The 19594-nt window shown below is 48.1% G+C and overlaps 2 protein-coding genes and 1 non-coding gene across 4 annotated transcripts in view; 1 reads left to right on the forward strand and 2 right to left on the reverse strand.

Annotated features, from left to right (window-relative positions):
• Positions 1-5964: 5964 nt before the first annotated feature.
• LOC114029714 (uncharacterized protein C12orf81-like) lies at positions 5965-6816 on the reverse strand. Its single transcript, XM_027844323.1, has one exon. It carries the CDS (start codon positions 6814-6816, stop codon positions 5965-5967), a length of 852 nt encoding a protein of 283 aa, XP_027700124.1.
• Positions 6817-14560: 7744 nt separating this feature from the next.
• FIGNL2 (fidgetin like 2) overlaps positions 14561-19594 on the reverse strand; it is a 49012-nt gene continuing 43978 nt past the window's right edge. For both annotated transcript variants that reach the window (XM_027844439.1, XM_027844440.1), the window contains exon 2: positions 14561-16679. In XM_027844439.1, coding sequence (XP_027700240.1) covers positions 14641-16668 — 2028 coding nt within the window. In that variant the 5' untranslated portion in view covers positions 16669-16679 and the 3' untranslated portion in view covers positions 14561-14640. The remainder of the gene's footprint in view (positions 16680-19594) is intronic.
• Positions 18074-18178, forward strand: LOC114029845. The gene has a single exon (XR_003567534.1). It is a non-coding gene; the product is annotated as a U6 spliceosomal RNA (small nuclear RNA).

Genomic DNA, 19594 nt, shown 5'->3' on the forward strand with positions numbered 1-19594 from the left:
GCATCGTGTCCTTCTGCATTCTTGCTTTCTTTGGAAGGAGGAGGTGGGGGGGGGGGGGGTTCAGATATTCTATCCTGGTCTTTTGGCTCTTCTGCAGTGGGGTGGTATGTACAGCCTGGCTCTCTGCATGACCTTTCTTTGCTTCCATAACATTTTCCACCAGACAGGGGTTCTCACTGACCTCCCTGGAATGGGGTGGACAGAAGCAACAGGACTGTCCCGGGGCTGTCACTGACCTTTCTGGTATAGCAGGAGTTGAAAAGTCCTGAGGTAGAGAGGAGCCACCTTTTCACCTAATTTCATCTGGGTTCCTCTCTGCAGCGCTGTTGATGAGAAAGGGATTTCATAATCCTACTCCAGGAAGCTCATTTCTCCCGGCACATTTGGTTTCTGCCAGCTTTGTTGTCCATTTAGTTCCTGCTGTCCATTTCCACTGGCCTGTGATTTCAGGGCAGGGTTACCTTACCCAAAGAATGAATTCCCTCTCAAAAAACATCCCTTTCCATTTCCTGTTTAAGGAAAGAATGTTTCAGTCCCGTGATTTCTCATTGTGCTGACTTTTGATTTTCAAACTGAGATGCTGCAGCCAAGTGCCAGTGAAAGAAAAGAGGGAGAAAGATATTAGAGTGTGGACCAAATCATATACAGCCTTCTGGAACCAGAAAAAGGGGACAGATCCCCCCAAAACACATACACCGACCTGCCTTGCAATAGAAGCACTTAGGTTGTCATTTCACAGTTTAACTGACTTGTTTTGCGTAGACCAAACCACAGCCAATCAATAAGCAGAGCTCTCCATCTGGCTGGACTTAGTGAGGAGGGAGTGAGCTCCATTCAGTTCTCCTAGGCTGATTCCAGCAGCGTCATCAGCAGAGCTGTCTGTCCTATTATACCAGACACAAGAATGGGAAGTCATTTTTATCTGCCAGTTACCCTCCCTACCACTAGGTTGTATAGTCACATACATATGTACAGGTTCCATTGTAAACAGCACAAAACAAAAGCTGAGACGTGTGGTTAAACTTTTTAAGAGAATTATAAATACTGTAATATATCATCATTTTATTTTATTGGCATGCCTTTTGTAAATACAAAAGATTAACTAAATTAAATAGGAAATGGCTTCTGGCTTATGCCATTGTCATGTTTATTTTTATTTTTTATACTTTTCTTTCTTCTTAGGTCTTAGATGCTGTCAGCCAATATACATCCCCAAACCAGACAGACAAAAAATTTTTTTATTGCTAATGGTCTTTTCCAAAATGACAAAAAAAGTTTATTTTTGTTCCAATGTGCAATAAATTCTAACCACTTCTATGCAAGATTTGGCTAAACTTCATAATTGTTCTTAGGTCTTGAGATGGGCAACAGAGTTGTAATATCCAGCATGGCGGGTACATGGAATGCTCATGCTAATGATGTCATTAAGCTACTAGAGAATAATAATAAGATTTTTCCTGAAATTTGACTTATTTTTCCTTGCCCAAATTCCCCATTCCCATTCCCAACAGGCTTCCTCCTCAGTACCACGTGGGCCTTGGTATCTGACATCCCTACCCCAGCTTCCCAGGGAATATTTCATTCCCTCTGTCATTTGAAGTTTCATCTTTTTTTTTCTTGTTTAAAAAAAAAAAAGAAATAATAACTCTTCTGACCCTCCACCCTACTCCACACTCCTTTTGGTAGCAAATGACACCATCACCAGCAGTTTACACCCACAGAGAATGGGCACTGAACTGAGAGAATTACTACTGACATTTTTGTATGTCTTCCCTGAGCAGGTGAGTGGCAATACTTTGCCAAAAACTAAAAATGCCAATCAGGAAAGCAGTAGCATCCACAGTACCACTGCGCGCATATATATATATATATATATATATATAGATATATAAATATAATATAAATATTTATTTTTTGTAGCCAGGTCCTTGGTGCAGTATTTATACTTGGGAATCCACCTTTAAAAGAGGACAAAAAAAGCAAACAGACACACGATGCTGTCCATTTAAAAAGCAAAGCCAAAGCCACGAGCAGCAGCATCAGACATTGCAGTTGTCGGTGGATCTGTACCACCCCTCCCCCCCCTTCCCTTCTCTCCTTCCAACTGTGGTTGCTCTTGAGGAATTCCAAGCAGAGGGCAAGATGAGAGTTGGGGGAAGGGTAGAAAAAACTGATCAAATCCAGATGAGCTGCGCTCAATCCTTGCTGAATGCACCCTGTTTGGCATAGGGAGTCCAATGGAGGAGAATTAAGCAGAGACCCCAAGGCAGAAGCCCTGGGGTCACTTCACCCAAAATCCTTTTCTTTTTCTGCCGAAACAACTATCAGCCTGTAAAAGACCAATAATGAATGATGAGTGTGTTAGTGAATGCATGGAGACCGATGCTGGTCTGAGGCAGGTGTGATCAAATACATCACTATCATAAGCCAAAAGGAAACGTAATAAAAATTACCCTTTTTACTGTACAAGGGAAGTTCGTCTTGGTGTGTGTCTGTTGCTTGACTGTCCCGGTTCTTGAGTTCTGGTTTGGGTCTGGGAAATGAGATGGTAGCAAATTTGATTTGGGAAGGGAGGGAAGAGAGGACAAAAAGTCTCTTGGAAGGCTCTGGTTTGAGGGGGAGGAGCATATTAAGATGGGAGTGGAAAACATGACCCCGACTCAGATGCCTCCCCCCATCAGTTGTGCATCCCCTCACTTGGCCCAGAACCCCCTGAAAAACTACAAGCCTCCCTGGGTGGGTTCTCTAAGGTGTCACTAGTGTTGGTCCTGCTGGTTTGGTCTCAGCTGCTTTTCCCATTACATGAGGAAGAAATTTCACCCTTCTTCAGTGGGCACAGCTCCCAGTAGCCTCCCCATCCCCTCTGCTATGCAATGCACTGACCCTGGCCACCACTGCTTCTACAGCTGGACAAAACGGGGCTGGTTCTGAGTATAGATCACTCGCAAAAACACTCTACAGCAGCCAGGTGAAGGGCACCCCTCTTATACGCCATGTCTCTGGTCCAGAAATACGCAGTAGCAAAAACAAGTGCTTTTGTTCAGGTTGGGAAGCTGCAGTTTTGGAAGGAGGTAGATGGTGGACCCATCCCCAAAGCCAACTCTTGCTCTCTTCTCCCGGCCACCCAGCCCTCCCTGGCCCCCAGGCTCTGCAATGGAGGCACATTTGCCATCAGTTAGGACTTGAACCCTGAGCATCTTCAACCATGTTGCCTACTTTTTTCCCAGTGCCCAAAGTTTTTTGCAAAAAGCTTTGTCCATTTTTCAGAAACCTCACCCCACTCACTGCACCTACTCACACTCCCTGAGGAGTTGGCTACAACTGGCCAGCACAGTGGGGACATCAGGTCAGGATCGGGGAGAGGATGCAAGGTTTGCACCAGAATGGAACAAATCACTCAGCGCCTGGTTGCCTTGGTCTTCCTTCTCAAAAGGTAGCTAGCCCAGCTCTTCCCAAAGTCAGAACAATCTCCTGGGGCTCCCCACTGCTGCTGCTGTACATAGACTTTGTTGAGAAGCTCGAGGTGGGTGTGGGTGTGGGTGTATGTGTTGTATGTATGTGTGTACGTATGTGTGTGTATAGGACATTTATAGGTAAAGGGAAGTGTGACCCAGTGGTTTCAGCAAAGGGACAGGACTCCTGGATTCCACCCTCAGCTCCTGCCACTGGCTCGTTCTGTGGCCTTGGGCAAGTCACTTAACCTCTCTGTGCCTCAGTTTCCCCATCTGTAAAATGGGGATAATAATACTGACCTACCTCACAGGGGTGTTGTGAGGCTTCAACTAAATGTCTGTAAAGCGCTTTGAGGTCCATGAGGCAAAGGCACTGGGGAAGAGCAAAAAGTATTATTATTACTATTCTTGAACTGAGGAAGATGAAACAGTACCATAAATGCTGCTATTATGAGAGCCATTTTAAATTGCACTGCTCCAACCGCCCCCGCTTCTCAGCATCAGAACAGCAGGTCAAAAAAATGGCTTTCTTTTCACTTGCTTCCACAGTTGGTGATAACTAGACAGTCTCTATTGTTTTCCTTGCTGTATCTCCTTCCCCCTCCCTCTTGGCTTGTTCCCTGTTCCGTTTCTGCGGAGAAAGGCAGGCATGCTTGAGACATGAGAATGTATAGTGGGTTGGAAGATCACAGTCTGAAATTTTGATTTTACTTTGTACTGTACATCTTTTTACTTTAGAATTTGCAATAAAGGGTTACGTCAATCTTGTTTTCAACTCTCCTCTTGGATTGGCCTATCATTCTCTCACTGCTGTCAATCTTCATCTCTCTCAGCAGAGCCCTTTTAGCCCAACCTTGGAGGGAGGGAAGGAGGCTCCCATCAGGGGTGACTGAGAGGAGGCAGGTTCAGTCCTGAGCCCACCCTGAAGTACACCGAGATCTAGGTGAGAAGCCACCTAGTGGGATGAGATGGGTACAGGCTAAATTGGCCTTGGTCCCTATTATACACACACAGACACACACATATGCACACATGCACACACACCAGTATGCTCAATAAACTGCCTATTTGACTATTTGGGAAAGGTCAGAAAGAGAATTCTCAGCAGGCTGAGCTTACAGTTGAGGCTGCCTAAACTCTTAGAATTTTGCCCAGCCTGTTGAGGAAGAAAGGAGAGGGCTGTACCCTGCACACTTACATTGACCATAGTGACAGCCAAAATAAGAGTCTACAACATCACTGCCTAGGATAGGAAAAACAGTAGAGTGGAATTTGGAGTCAAAGTTTCTGGATTCACGTTTTGACTGTCCCTAACTTTGCTGTGAAACCTTAAGCACCTAACTCATTTCCCTTTGCAGGACTTCAAGTTCCTTCTCTGTAAATGAGGGGATTGGTCTAGATGGTCCCTGATGTCCTTTCTGTCTTTAAAATCCTATCACAGGACGGTTTCTAATTCTCTGAGTCACCAACTTAGCTGTGTGACCATGGACACATTTGTTTCCCCATCTGTAAAATGGGTCAAGTTCTTTCCTCACAAGGTGATTGTGATGATCATAACAAGAGATAATGGAAAAGATTGAAGACCTGGGTTCAAATCCTGCCTCTGATAAATGCTGTTTGGGTGATCCTGGGTAAGTCACTTAACCTGTCTGTGGTTGTTGTCAGAGACGCTGTCAACCTTCATTGATAGAGGGAATTTCCTCACTGGTTTAGTTCCCAATACCAATTCTCAGACTATCTTGTTGAAAGATGACTCTTGTCACACACCTGTAGGTAATTCTTCCGTTTTCTGCCTGCTGCCCCCTCCTCTGTCCACTCAGCACCCCTGTGTTTCCCCTTCCCCCCAAACCCCCCCATTACTTCTGGCCAGAGGGAAAGAAGTGGGCTCTAGTTCTGATCCCTTCTGCTCTCTCCTGCTCCTGAAGGTCCCCCAAGGCTACTTCTCCCCTTTCCTGCTTGAGCCTGAATTTGGCCTGCAATTAGAGCTTAAGTTTTCAAAATACATGATTTGTTGAGGCCAGTTTGGAAATGCTTTTGCTGGAATGATGGCATAGGGAATTTAAATGATAACTGTTACTTCTTTATGTCCTCACCTGAGTAAAGGGAAAGAATTTAGGTCCAGATAATTATCAGTACACCAAGTCTTTTCAAACTCATGCTCTACTTCTGTTTTATAAACAAACATCTTTTGTATTGTTTTTGGAGGTTTATTTCCAAGACACCATCATGTGTTATTTTTCCTCATGTGTGTGTGTGTGTGTGTGTGCGCGCGCGTGTGTGTGTGTAATTGTGTGATTATTTTGTATTTGTCCAAGGTCCAAACATCCTACCGGTATTTGGTGTCTGGTTAGGAAACAGACTTCTCTCCGTTTTGCAGATTGGGAAACTAAGAATCATAAAAACCAAATGCTTTCCCCCACGATGTGGTTACCCTCTTCTCTTACAGACCAGGGGTGTGTCCCTACAGCTCTGGGACACCTAGGAGATGGTGAGGACACCAAGATGACCTTTATTAAGGAAGGGTTTTTATTTCCCACAGGTAGTGGGGCCCGCTGGGTCTCAGGAGGGGCATGGAGACTAAGCTGGGGCTCTCAGGCCTGTACTCCCTGCCCTGGTTCTCATCCCCATCAGTCTCTGTAATGCACAGCGTGAGCAGAATGATCAGCATCCCGAGCCCGAAGGCGCCCATGAAGCCGCAGAAGAAGCCGAGGGCCAGCGGCCCGACCCAGCCGGCGGGACTGCGCGGATACGGGGCCTGGGGCAGCCTCTCCACGATCAGCTCCAGAGCATCCCAGGCGTCCCAGGCATCCCAGTCGGGAGGGACAGCGCGGGGCTGCAGGGGCTGCGCTGGGGACGGTTGGGCCGCCGCCGCTTCGTGGTAGGGCAGCGCGAATTTCCGCAGCTCCAGCGTGGCTTCTTGGTGCAGGCTTTTGGCCAGCTCCCGAGCCACGTCCGGGCGGCCGCAGCGCCGCAGAGCCCGGGCTACCCGGTCCCATGCCAGGGCCGGCGCCTTGGCCTCCATCCAACTCGCCAGCCCCTTCCGACACACGGTGTCCGAGTCGGGCGGCTGCAGCTCGCGCTCCTCCCGCCGCCGCCGCAGCAGCCCCTTGCCACCCTCGGGCTCTTCGTCTGGCGGCCGCCGGTCCTCAGACAGTCGGGCCAGCTCAGCCTCTGGGTCAGGCTCGGGAGCTTCCAGGAGGGCTCGGAACAGCTCGCATTCCTCAGGGGTCAGCATCTCGGCCAGGCGGACCGCCATGTGAGGGCCCATCGAGTCCTCGGCCGCAGCCGGCCCCGGCCTCCAGCCACCTAACCCCAACAAGACTAGAGCCAAGAGCGGAGCCCGCACTCGCCTCCGCACCGCCATGGTCGCAACCGACCAATGCTCGGAATTCGAGGGACAGTGAGGGGAGGAGGCTTAGAACACCGAGGGAGAATGGAGACGGGGGGGCTTCTGTCCTGGGTCTCCCCCGCTCTTCCACTTAGAAACACACCTTTTTTTTTTTTTTTTTTTTTTTTTTTGTTACAAGCAGTAAAGTATCCCTCGTTCTGATTTTTCAGCGTCAGGACATGGCTGCATTTGGCTACACTCTTGGACCCTTTGGGAGTGTCCCCCTGAAATCTCAGTGCACTTCATACACAACAGTAATCTTTATGCCAATCCCATTTTCTCTTACACTCATGTCTTTGCGTCTTTCTCACCCCTTAACGCTTTCCCAAAAAAGAATGTAGAAACCTTGAAGCTTGGAAGAGCATAGATTTAGCCCCGAAAGAGACTTTGGGGGTTTCCTAGTCCCATTTCCTCATTCTTCCCATGAGGAAACTCAAGCCAAGAGAGGGGAAACACAATGAACTTAAGGGCAGAACTAAGACTAGAACCCAAGTCTCCTGCCTCTCCTACCCTCCCTCTTACCTTTTCCTGTCTTGCACTCTCATCCGATCAACAATAGTGAAACTCAGTTGAATTCCTTTTTAAGAGTCCTAAAACCTTTTATGCCTAGATGGGTGTTGGAGGGCGGAGAGAGATAAAGGACCCTACCACCCCCTGCCTTTTAGTACTGGAGGGGTCAGATCCTATGGCATCCCTATATCAAAAAGAACTAAATTTCCATGCAGAGAAGGGGCCAAGGCCATTTTCCCTAGTGCCTTCCTCCTACAGTCCCTAAAAACACCACCCACCCCTGCCCCTGTCCCATCCACTTACAGTCAGGGATAAGGGTAGTAATTATTGGAGACACAAAAGGTTTTCACTGTGGTTTCTGCCTATTATGACAGTAGGCATTTTTACAGAATTTTCCTGACAATAACCCAGTGAAGCAGATGGTATGGGAATTATTATACCTATTTTAAAGATAAAGAAACTAAGGTTCCCATGAGGTACCCATGATCACAGCACACAAGTGTCTAATTTGTGTCTAAGCCTCCTAACTGGCATTCCATTATACCATACTTCCTCTTAGGTAAAACCTCTTGAGGACAAAAGACTATCAGTATGCCAATCTCCCTAAGGCCATGCCTAGGCAAATCTCTGCATATGGCCTCCATGATTATATGGTGGGGCAAGGGACTCTGGGACAAAAGTTGTCTTACTTTCAGTAGAACCTTGGGCAGATCGTGTTCCCTTCCTTGATTTTCTCATCTTTACATGGTGGAAGTGAGGGGAGTTACACACATGGACAAAATCCCTCCTCTAAAACTCCATTATTCCTACTAACAGCACTCTTTGGCTTTTGAGGCTATTGCCTTACTCTCTTGTATCCTCACCCCATGTCTTCGTTCAGGTTCCCTACTGAGGAGAAATAGCAGGGAGGCCTGTGTCCTAGGGTAATTTTGTGAGATGGACAACATAGTCAGGGCTTGGGGTGGGGGTGGGAGGCTCTGTCTTAGGCCAGGGTTTCACAGGGTTGGACTCTGCCCAACAGCTAACTCCAGGACTTTGTAGGAAGATTTTTTTTTTTCCCCACATGAACAGAGGTTGGTCCGCATAAGCACTGGGGTTGCTTCCTTAGATTCCAAAGTTATTATCACTCTGTGACCTAAGATTGTCTGTCATCCTGGGGCATCAGAGCAGGGCCTTCCCAGAATCCTTGATAGGTTTGTTTGTTTGTTAAATAAAGGTCTCTTCTCTCCCCACTCCAAGCCCATCCCCAATTATGGATGATCATTCTCCAGCCCCACAGATAGCATCAGGGTTCAACCAAATCGTGTCCCATGGGATCTCAAAGCACTTTATAAATCAATAGTCTCCACTCAGCTCACACTCCCTTTCCCAAAAATGAACAGAAATTCATCCACGGCTCTCTACAAAGGATTTGGAATAAATTATCCCTAAGGTTCCTTTCGGGTGCAAATTTTGTGATCCAAGAGCTAGTATCCAGCTGGTATAGCCCTTTTCCTCCCTCTTAGTTTTCATTCTTTCTACTTTTCCTCCCTCCCTTTTCCCTCAGGCCCCTCTACCTCCTATTCAGCACTGGGCTGGTGAATGCCTTTGGAAGGAAGTGAGCCTGTCTCCCCTCCTTCCATTGGGAAGAAAAGAGAAAAGATATGGCAAGGAAGGAAGTTCCCTTGGCTAGCTCAGATGGCTGGATGTTGTGGGAGGAGGGAGAGGAGGGTCCGTGCCCAGCGCAGGAGGTCAGTCGAGTTGTGTCAGAGTCCAACCATAATCATCAGGGAGGACAGAGGCTATGTGTATGCCGACACATAAAGACACAGGGTCATCTCTCTTTCACGCATAGATGTGCCCTCACACACAAAAACACAAAAAAATAAGACGCATAAAGGTCTAGTGCTCCCAATAAAAGTAGAATATACCAGACACATACACATGTACCCGTATGCACAGATTCACAGAACTTCACTCCCACGGGGAAACACTTAACCACTCAATATCCACACAACCACACAGGAGAGATACATCAGGAGAGTATTTACAAACTGTAGTGGAAAGGACACTGACTTGGGTGCCAGAGAACCTAGGTTTCCATCTAGGATCTGCCATTGCAAGACCCTGGGCAAATTGAAATCTCTCTGAGCCTGTTCCCTTTTCTGTAATATGAAAAGATTTCTAAAGTGCCTTCCAATTTTGACATTCTATGACTCCATACCCCTCCTCATTGCCTGCTCCTCCCACCATTATTTAAATACAACTTATCCTAAAAGGTTTAGTTCAGGTCCCACCTCCTCCTGGAAGCCCTCCACAACTACTCTGGCTCTTACTGGCCTCCTCCTCAGAACTCAGTCCCAAAGTCATAGGCTGGGTTGCATAATTTAGCTCATTTTATACCATATTAGGAACCATAGGCTGAAAGGGGCCTCAGAGAATATGGAGTCTGACCTTTCAATATACAGTTAGAGAAACTAAAACCCAGGGAAAGGATGTGCCCAAGAACAAAGAGTTACTCCTGAAAAACTACAGTATTGCTTCCTTAGTTACAGAAGAAATAGACATGAAGAGCTGATTTGTATACACTAAGCACTTAATAAATGCTTGATTGATATTAATGAGGTGGCACAACTAGGTGGCTCAGTGGATAGAGCATAAGACTTGGAATTGAGAAGACCTGAGTTCAAATCCTACCTCAGAAACTAGCTATGTGATTATGGGCAAGTCATTTAACCTCTGCCCATCTAGTTCCTCATTTGCAAAATCGAGATAATAGCACTTTATTTTAGAGTTGTTGTGAGAATCAAATAAGATAATATTTGTAAAGTACTTTGCAAATCTGAAAACACTTCATAAATGCTAGCTATTATTACTATTATTATTATTATTATTATTATACAGCAAGTGCTTAAGAAATCTTCATGGACTTGACCCAATAACATTTCAGTACTTCAAGGATCTGATTTTGACCCTGTGAATGCTTCTTCCACTAATACAGAACATATTATGTAGTCAATGGTCTTTCAGGAGTTTCTGTGGCAATAAGCCTCTGAATGCAGCTCCTCATTGAGATATGTATGGTCTATCTCTGGAGTCATACTTTCAAGCTTGCTAAGACCTTGGACCTGTCAAGAGCTCACTTAACTCAACTGTTTGCATAGCCTTCAAGAATGCAACCCCAATACCAACGTGAGTCATGTTAGTAAGACTTGAGTGGAGGACAAATTCAAAGAGAGCCAGGCACACTAGTAGGCACCCAATAAATCTTTCAATGAAGACCAGGCACTTCCCAAGTACTCATGTCACCCACCCCAGCCCTAGTGGGTTCCCCAAGAAAACCACTGGCACCTCACATCATTTTTTTTAATACTGTGTAATACAATTTTTTTTTTCTTTAAAATACAGTCTTTTTTGAGGTAGACGGACCACAACTCCAGAGCATGGGTCAGATAGGAGATAAATATGCCCACGTACAATACATTGCAAAATGAGGTAGAAATGGTTAGTTACACACCTCCTCCCCTGACAAAATCTGGGGGGAGGAAGAAAAGGACCAGTTGGTAAAGTAGGGCACTGGCCCCTCCCAGACCCCCTGCCCCTGGGATTCTTTGGTAAACCCTCCCAGCACCCCCTCATGACCTGAAATCTTCAGCTCCACTGTCACCTGAAGATATTTTAGCCCTCTTCCCCACCCAATTCCCCTTGAGGTAGGTGTATCTCTGTGTCCCCATTGTATAGATGGGTAGACTGAGACATCTTGGGGATTGGGGGGGTGAGGGGACACTTTCCCCATGTGCAAAGTGGGGCCTGGGGGTAAACAGTGGGGAATATAATAATATGAGGGGGGAAGAGTACCCAGCAAAAGAGAGGATCCCTGGGGCCTCCTGGGTGGAGAGGAAGTGGTCAATGAGGGATCTTCATACATATCTCTGCCAGAGAGCCAAGCCCACAAATCAGAGGGAAATTCCCTGGATGCTGGGGTTTTTTTTTGGTGGGAAATATGTAAAACCAATGCTACCCACCCACCTCTCCAGGACCTAGCTCATTCCCTCCTGGTCCCCCACCAAAAAAAGTCTGAGTGGGAACCTGCAAATCTTTTTCTCCTGTGATGCGAATAGTCCTGCTGTTACTGAGAAGCCAGGGGACAGGGCTAGATTTATAGGGGAGGAAAGAAAGGATAATGAAGGGCCGAAGGGAGGAAGAAGTGTTAGATAGAAATAGGGGTGGAGGGAGAGACAGAGGGAGGAAAGGGAGAACCCAAACTAGGGAGGGATGATTCCCTTTCCCACTTATGGGGCAAGCCCTTGGACATAGCCTCCCCAGGGTCTGGACAGACCCTGCTAAGCCAGGTAAGCATGACCTGAATGAAGAAACAGAATGGGGCAGCTAGATCCTGAGTGGCCCAGAGCTTTTCTCCCTCCAGCCCTACCAGGGAGGATCTCAGAGATGCCCCAGCATCCCCTCTAGAGATATCAGCTTCAGCCTAAACATAAATACCAGGCTTCTAACCTAAGCCTGGAAACTGGGGGAGTTGAATGACCTTTGCCATGTTCCTCTCTGACCTGCGGCTTGGATAGTGCCTAATCTAGGCAGTGGGAATCCTTGTCTTTTCCCTTCCCCCTCTTTCAAGAGCAAACACCAGGAGAGACACCCACTGGGGAGGCTTAGGTTAATTTCAGGTTGCTTGATGATTGGGTCAAGAAAGGCCACTATTACAGGCTAGGCCACCTCCTTGGGGAACATGGGAACAGCTGGCTTCATTTAGGAGGGAGAGGTCCCAGTTAGAGCATCCTTCATCCCAGCATAACACTCCAGGAGTCTTGAGGACCCGGAATGATGAGGGTAGGTCAACGGGCATAGTGTGAAACAGGAATGGAAAAGTAATCGAGGACCTGCATTCGGGGAAGGGAGAATGAAAATAGGGGTGAGGCAGAGACAGGGCAGGGGGAGATTATCAGGAAAAGAATCTGACATTGGGGGCTAATGACCCTATTCCTAGTTCCATAGACCAAGGCACAGAAACACCTTCCCTCAGTCACAGGCACATGTGGGTTAGCACAAGAAGAGCCCTGGGCATCTGGATATGTGGGGAGGAGGGAAGCATCTCAGTCTCTGAGATGAAGATTCCCAAAGCCTGGTTTCCCAGTGAGATGGAGGGAAAGGGAAATGATTGGGGAGGAGATTAGTACAAATACCCCAAAGTCAGGAGGAAGGCTAAAATCTCTTATCCACTTTTGGGACTATCTATCCCAAGGGTAGGGAACCTGAGGCCTCGAGGCCACATGTGGCCCTCTAGGTCCTCAAGTGCGGCCCTTTGACTGACTCCAAACTTCACAGAACCCCCTTCATAAAAGGATTTGTTCTGTAAAACTTGGACTCAGTCAAAAGGCTGCACCCAAGGACCTGAAGGCCCCACCCTGAATCGCTTGCACTTTGAGAGATGGACAGAGTGGGGAAGACCCCTTGAGTTTGTGGTCAGTTCTCAGGAAAGGAGTGTCCATGACAGGATGCAAAGCTGCCTAGGACGCTGCTCCTGGGAGTCCCTGGTATAGGTGGGAAGAAGCAAACAGATATTTCACTTCATCCTTAGCTGCCCTCTCTCCTCCTCATCCTCCGCTCTAATCCAGGGCCCTAAAACTGCATTTTCCTTATTATTAGAACCAGGACACCAATCTTCTTCCCATTCCAACTCTGGAAAACTCAACTTTCCCTGAACCTTGTAAGGTAGCCCTGAGAACTATTTGCCCAGGTGTTTATGAGCCCCTGCTTGGCACCACTGCTGCCTCCCTCTTCCCACCAACTAAAAAACAAAACCCTTCCAGAGACATCTTAGCACAAATTTACATCTGAATGAAGGATGGGGTCCTAAATCCCAGGAGGTGAAATGAAGTGACTTTCAAGGATCATCCCTTCCTAACCACCATCCATTAGAGCCCCCTGAACTCCTGCCAAACCATCAGGACCCTTTCCTTCTCCCAGCTCTAGAGATGACCAGCACACAGAGCTTCTGAATTAGGATAAGGAAGGTCCCAGGACACAGGGTAGGGTTTGGGTCTTTTTTTCAGATAGCTTTTTCAAAACTCACAACTTCTCTATACAATCCAGCAGGAGACAGGCAGAGAGAAAGGGACTGGGGGATATAAGGATGTCCAAGATGGAGGGGAAGAAGAGGTAAGGAACATCCCTTGCCTTAAATAACCAAACCCAGCCACACCACCCCAAACCCCTATACTTATGGCCTCAGACCTGGAAAGGAAGCCCCAGAAATACATTCAGCTTCCCTTCCAGAAAGGCTGGGAGTTGGGAGGAGGGCCAGGGGTCTGATGCTAGTCCTGTTTCCTAAGCCTTTTTGGGGGGAAGTTGCTCTCAGCCCCAGTGGGGAACATAGGGGAGCAGCTAAATTCAAAGACATTCTTTCTGGGGTTTCTTCCTGAGTCATTAAAAAAAAAAAGACAGAAAACAGCAACTTCTACAAACCTTACAAAAATAATAGGGAGGTCTAGAATATTAAACACGCTACTCCCCCTACTCCAAAAAAAAAAAAATCCCTCGCTTGGGGTATTATTTGGCCTTTTTTTTTTTTTTTTTTGGCTCCCCCAGGCCAGAAGGTAGCCTGGGGTGGCAAAGTAGGGGTCCCAGGAAGGAGACAGAAATAAAGAGTATTGAATTATTTCCCCATTCCTGGGATCTTTAAGCGGACAAAGGCTAGAGACCCCTTTGTCTGCTATTTGTGAAAACTGCTCTAGCTATCTACTAGGGACAGAAAGTCAAAGATGAAGAGACAAGAGAAGAAGAAGGGAGATACAGAGACAAGCAAAGAGAGGACAGTTAATCAGATGGGGGAAAATAAACAGAGTAAGCCTGATTGAAATGGGAAGAGATCTGGAGGTAAAGTAGGGATGAGAGCCTGAAAGAGGCCCAGAAAGACAAGACATGAAGAGGCAGTAAGAGAGAGGCAGGGAAAGATGGAGATGAGTCAGTGGGAAGACAGAAAACAAAACAACTATCTCCACAAAAAAGAGGTACAGATGGAAAGAAAGGTTCCTGGGACCAGAGGTCACTTAGCCCAGGGCTGGGGTAATAAATAGTAGAGACCTGAGTCCATTGAGCCTTCCCTGGGTGACCAGGCAGACCCAAAGCATCTTCCTTACCACAGAAGGGAGACACTCATGCCAATTCCCCTTCCCTCCCCACCCTCCCCACATTCTTCCCATATATCCCTCCCTGATCCGGCCTGGTTACATACCAAAGTAGTCAATGCTCCCTGCTAAGGAGAGGGGTGGGAGGGGGCACCCCCTCCCCCATCCATTAGTGTCCTGAGCCATACATCTTGTCCCATTCTGCATACAAGTCCAACTCCTTGGGGGAGGCTTGGGGACACACTTTGGCCAAGGCTGCCTCAAAGTCTTTGTAGGAGGGGGCTGGCTGCAACCCTGGGAGGCCCCCCCCAGCTCCAGCCCCAGCTCTGGCCACTGCCTGCTGGCACAGCTGTACCAGCTCACCCCCTGAGTATCCCTGTGTGCCCCGCACCAGAGCTGAAAGCTCCCCCTCACTCAGCCCACAGCCCTGCTGGGCCAGTACCCGCTGGAGGATCTGCCCACGGGCAGATGCATCAGGGAGGGACACATAGAATCGGTGAGCGAAGCGCCGCCGGGCAGCCTCATCCAATGCCCCAGGTCGGGGGGTGGTGCCCACCACCACCACCCCCTCCCCACTGGTGCCACCCCCTCCATCCAGGTAAGCCAGGAGCTGGGCCTGTAGGCTTCCAGAGGCGGGGGCCTCATCCTGGGCAGGCAGAAGGGCTTCCAGCTCGCTGATCACCAGCACAGCGGGTGGACGGCATCGGGCGGCAAAGAAGGCAGCCTGGAGGAGCCGCCCACCCTCCCCTGCACCCTGGGCTGCCAAGGCTGCCCCACTCAGGCGCAGCAGCATGGAGCCCAGCTGAGTGGAGAGGCACCGGCCCAGGAGGGACTTGCCTGCACCCCGAGGGCCAAAAAGCAGCAGAGTCCGAGGTGGGCAAGGCCCACGTGAATATGTGGCCGGTCTCAACATGGGCCACACCAGCTCCTCTTCGAGGGCGGCCTTGAGGGGGCCCTGCCCGGCGATGTCAGCCCATTGCACTGGGGGGCCACAGTCCACCATCTTGCTGGTCACTAGCTCCAGAGCCACAGGGTCCACACCCGTGGGAGGCTCTCCCGGGACAGCAAAGCCTCCCCGAGATGGTGGAGCCAGCCCTCGCTCCACCGACACCCGCTCTGGGAACTTCTCAAAGGACTCTTGGTGTGGGGTGTAGGCTGGAGAGCCCAACACCTTAAGAGAAGGACCCCCACTACCACTGTACTTTCCTGATACCTCCTCTCTGGTCCCTGGCAGCTTCCCTCGGAAACTGTTGCCTTGGCATTCACCATTGTTGTTTGAAGGAGGGTAGGGGGGACCATCGGGGATGGGGGGCTTAGTGGGCTCATAACCATACTTGTGGTATCGGCCTTCCCCACCTTCATCAAATGCCTTGCGCTTTAGTGAAATGCCTGGCTCACTCCCTGGTGGGGGGGGCTGGAAACTGTAGGCTGCAGGTGGGGCAGGGGCTGGTGGGGGCAAGGGAGTGGGTGTTGCCAGACCCGAGGAAAGGTAAGGGGTAGGGGGTGGGGGTGGGGGGAGGCCCCCAAATCCAGGCTGGGCTGGGTAGCCCCCTGAGGGGTAGTTGTACAGGGAGCTGGAGGGGCCGTAGGCAGGGGGAGGAGGTGGCTGTAAGAGCCCTGCTGAAGGTGGTGGGGGCAAAGCTGCACTAGCTTGCCCACAGTACCCAGTGGCAAGGTACCCCCCACCATATCCAGGACCATACTCTGGCCCTCCAGATGGCCCCCCACAGGCATTGCCAGCGTACAGAGGTTCGGGAAGATTCCCGGCTAATACAGGAGACCCTCCTAGGCCTCCTGGCCCCGCTCCCATACCCCCACTGGCTGACTTGGTTCCTGGGAGACCCTCATGGAGGGAGGTAACTGGGTATGGTGGCTCTGTCCCGGGTGTCCCAGGCCAGGACTCCACATCTCCTTTGGCCCCATTGATGGCCCCAAAGGTGGCTTCAGCATAGCCACCCAGGGCAGGCCTGTCATAAGGAGAGCTGAGGACACCTGAGTATTTCTCAGCATAGCGCTTGAGGAGATTAGAGGCTGTGAGGGTAGAGATGTCATCGTGGGCCCAGGCGTAGTGGCATCGCTGACGGCCCGCAGAGGACAGCTCCAACTTGTGGGCTGGTGACGGAGTGGTAGAAGAGACATCCAGGTGCTGATCTGCCCACTGGTTGAGGGGCTGTGCATGTTCTGGTGTCCAGTGCATCTTCGACAGAGCTGGAGAAACAGAAGAAAGGAATCTGTGAAACCCAAACCTAGGCCTTGCCAAGGCTGCTCAGTCCAGTGAGGTTCAGACCCAGAGAGCCGCCAGCCAGGTTTCCCAGCTGTCAAGTCCTCCCCTTAGAGCTAAAAGGGGTCTTAGAAACAGGCAGGGTCAGATTTGTTGACCCCTGACCTATATGACCCCAGAACATGGGTTAAACCTTGCGGGCTCATCCAGGATGTGAGGGGTTAATTTACAATCAACCTCAAGTGCCTAATTCCTCTTTAGGAGCCCCACCCACCTTTGAGGCTCTTACAAGGTTTTCATTTGTTTTAAAAGATTCAAGCTGCTTATTCTATTATGGCATAAATCTAGATAGCTGTCTGAGATCCTACAGATTTTAGGTTCACTGGTAGGGGGTTTCCTGAATGCTTAAAAATTCTGAGTACTGTCCCTTTTTGGAAGGGAAGCTGGATCAGACTGATTGGGATGCCCCAAATCACCTTAGAGCTATAACACACATGTATGCACATACAGATGCATATTAACAACAAGAGCCAATAGGGGAAGCCTGGAGCATCCCTCTTGGCAGCATTGTATGCACGCACCAGAAACGCCATGTGTTGATTCTGGTCACCTCCCTTTTCTGAAACCACGGTTTCTTCCTTACAAAATGAGAGGGCTGGCCATGAATACACAGGCACATATGCACAGGTATAGACACATACAACCCAGAATACATTTTCAAAGATATGTACACATGCATATCTATGTATACATCAAGGCACAAACCACTACCCATGCACATGGAAAGAGCAATGGATTTGACATCATTTGACCTGGGTTCAAAACCATATTCTGGTGCATATTGTCTGAATGACTTTGGCCAAGCCGGTTCTCATTTCTTGTCCTCAGTTTCACAGAATCACAGAATTTCAGATTTGCAAGGGGCCACAAAGGCCATCTCAACCCACTGGGACCTCAGGAGTCTTCTCTACAACCTAGGCAACAAGTGCTCTCCCAGCCTTTGCCTGAAGACCTTCACTGAAGGGGAATTCACCACTTCCAGAGGCATAGCTCTTCTGATTAGAAAGTTTTCCTAATATCAAGCCTAAATGCTCTACCCAAATCAGAGGGTGTGAGAGGCAGTTGCAACCAGCTGGCTTAGAAATTTTTGTTGTGAGCGTCTATACCTTGGAAATAACAAACACTACAACTCGGGGCTTGATTTATTGTTTGGTTGATCGTCTAGACTTGAGAAAGTGATGGAGAAAATGTTAATAATGTGAATTAAATTTAAATGCAGGAAGAGAGCCATTTGTTAAACATTCCATCAGCATGCCTCTGATGAGGCAGACCCCGTTCAATATTTCTTTCATATAAAAGCCCTTTAAATGCTTGAAGGCATGCTTGCTTTGGCAACACATATACTAAAATTGGAATGATACAGAAAAGATTAGCATGAACCCTGTGCAAGGGTGACAGGCAGACTGGGGAAAGGTGCTATACTTCTAGATAGATAGATGGATGAATGGATAGATCAACAGAAAAATAGATTCAACAGACATACATAGATCAGACAAAGATAGACAGAGAGACAGACAGACAGATAGATAGATAAGACAGACAAATAGATTCGACATAGGCTAGATAGATAGACAAATAGATGGACAGGAAGACATCGACTAGACAGACAGGCAGGCAAACAGGCTGACAGATAGATAGATAGAAAGACAGATTAGACAGATTAGAAAGACACAGATAGATACATAGATTAGAGAGACAGACAGTTAAGACAGACAGACAGATTAATCAGACAAAGACAGATAGATAGACAAATAGACAGAAAGGTGGAATAGACAGATGAACTTAGCTCAGACAGATAAATAGATTAAACAGATAATTAGAAAGACATAGATTAGACATAGATAGATACATAGATTAGACAGACAGGTAAAACAGACAGACAAATAGATGAGTCAAACATAGATTAGACAGAAAGAGTGAGAGAGAGAGGAGAGGGAGAAAGAGAGGAGAGAGAGCACTTAGTGTTAAGTATTGTGAACACAAAAACAAGCAAAAAAGACCCTGTACCCTCAAGGAGTTTACATTCAAATAGGGGATGACGATACACATAGCAAGTGAAAAGCAAGAGAAGCCCAAAGGGTGGGTGAAGCCAGGAATGAAGTGAGCATGACTAGCTCAGGCGTCTTCTGAAATGGTGTTCTAGGCTAGCAACACATCAGTGAGGGGAGACAGAGAAAGGCTACTGGAGAAGAGACAGAGAAGTCCAGAGAATGACTTGAGTCTGAGAGACCAACTGGGAAAAAAAATTGCAATAACGTAATTGAGAAGTGACGAACAAAGGTGGTCATTGTGTGAACAAACAGAAGAGATATGAAGAGAGAGATGTTGTGGACATAGAAATGGCAAGATATGGCAACACACTGTATATATGGGGAAAGGAAGGATGAGTAGTCAAGGATAATGCCAAGGTTGCCAATGTGGGAAACTGGAAAAATGGTCTTGCTCTTGGCAGAGACAGGGAAGTTCATCAAAGGAATGTCTTTGGGGGGAAAGAGAATGAGTTCTGGTTTGGACGTGTTGAGTTTAAGATCTTTCTGGGACATGTAGTTGGAAATGTCCAATAAGCAGTTTTGATTTGGGATAGAAGAGAGACTCAGAATAGCTCAGAAGAGACACTAAGACTGAATATATAGATTGATGAATCATTTGCATAGTCATCTGCATAATTAAACCCATAGGAGCTAATGGGTCAGAAAGGGGGAGAAGGGAGGGAGAGAGAGGAAGGGAGGGAAGGGGAGAGACAGAGACAGAGAGGCAGAGACAGAGAGAAGAGACAGAGCGGGGTGCTGAGCCTTGGGGTACACCCACGTTTAGAGGCCAGAATAGCAATTAGTCAGCAAAG

This window comes from Vombatus ursinus, unplaced genomic scaffold (assembly GCF_900497805.2).
Source record: "Vombatus ursinus unplaced genomic scaffold, bare-nosed wombat genome assembly UNPS02014941.1, whole genome shotgun sequence".
In the NCBI taxonomy this organism is placed as follows: domain Eukaryota; kingdom Metazoa; phylum Chordata; class Mammalia; order Diprotodontia; family Vombatidae; genus Vombatus; species Vombatus ursinus.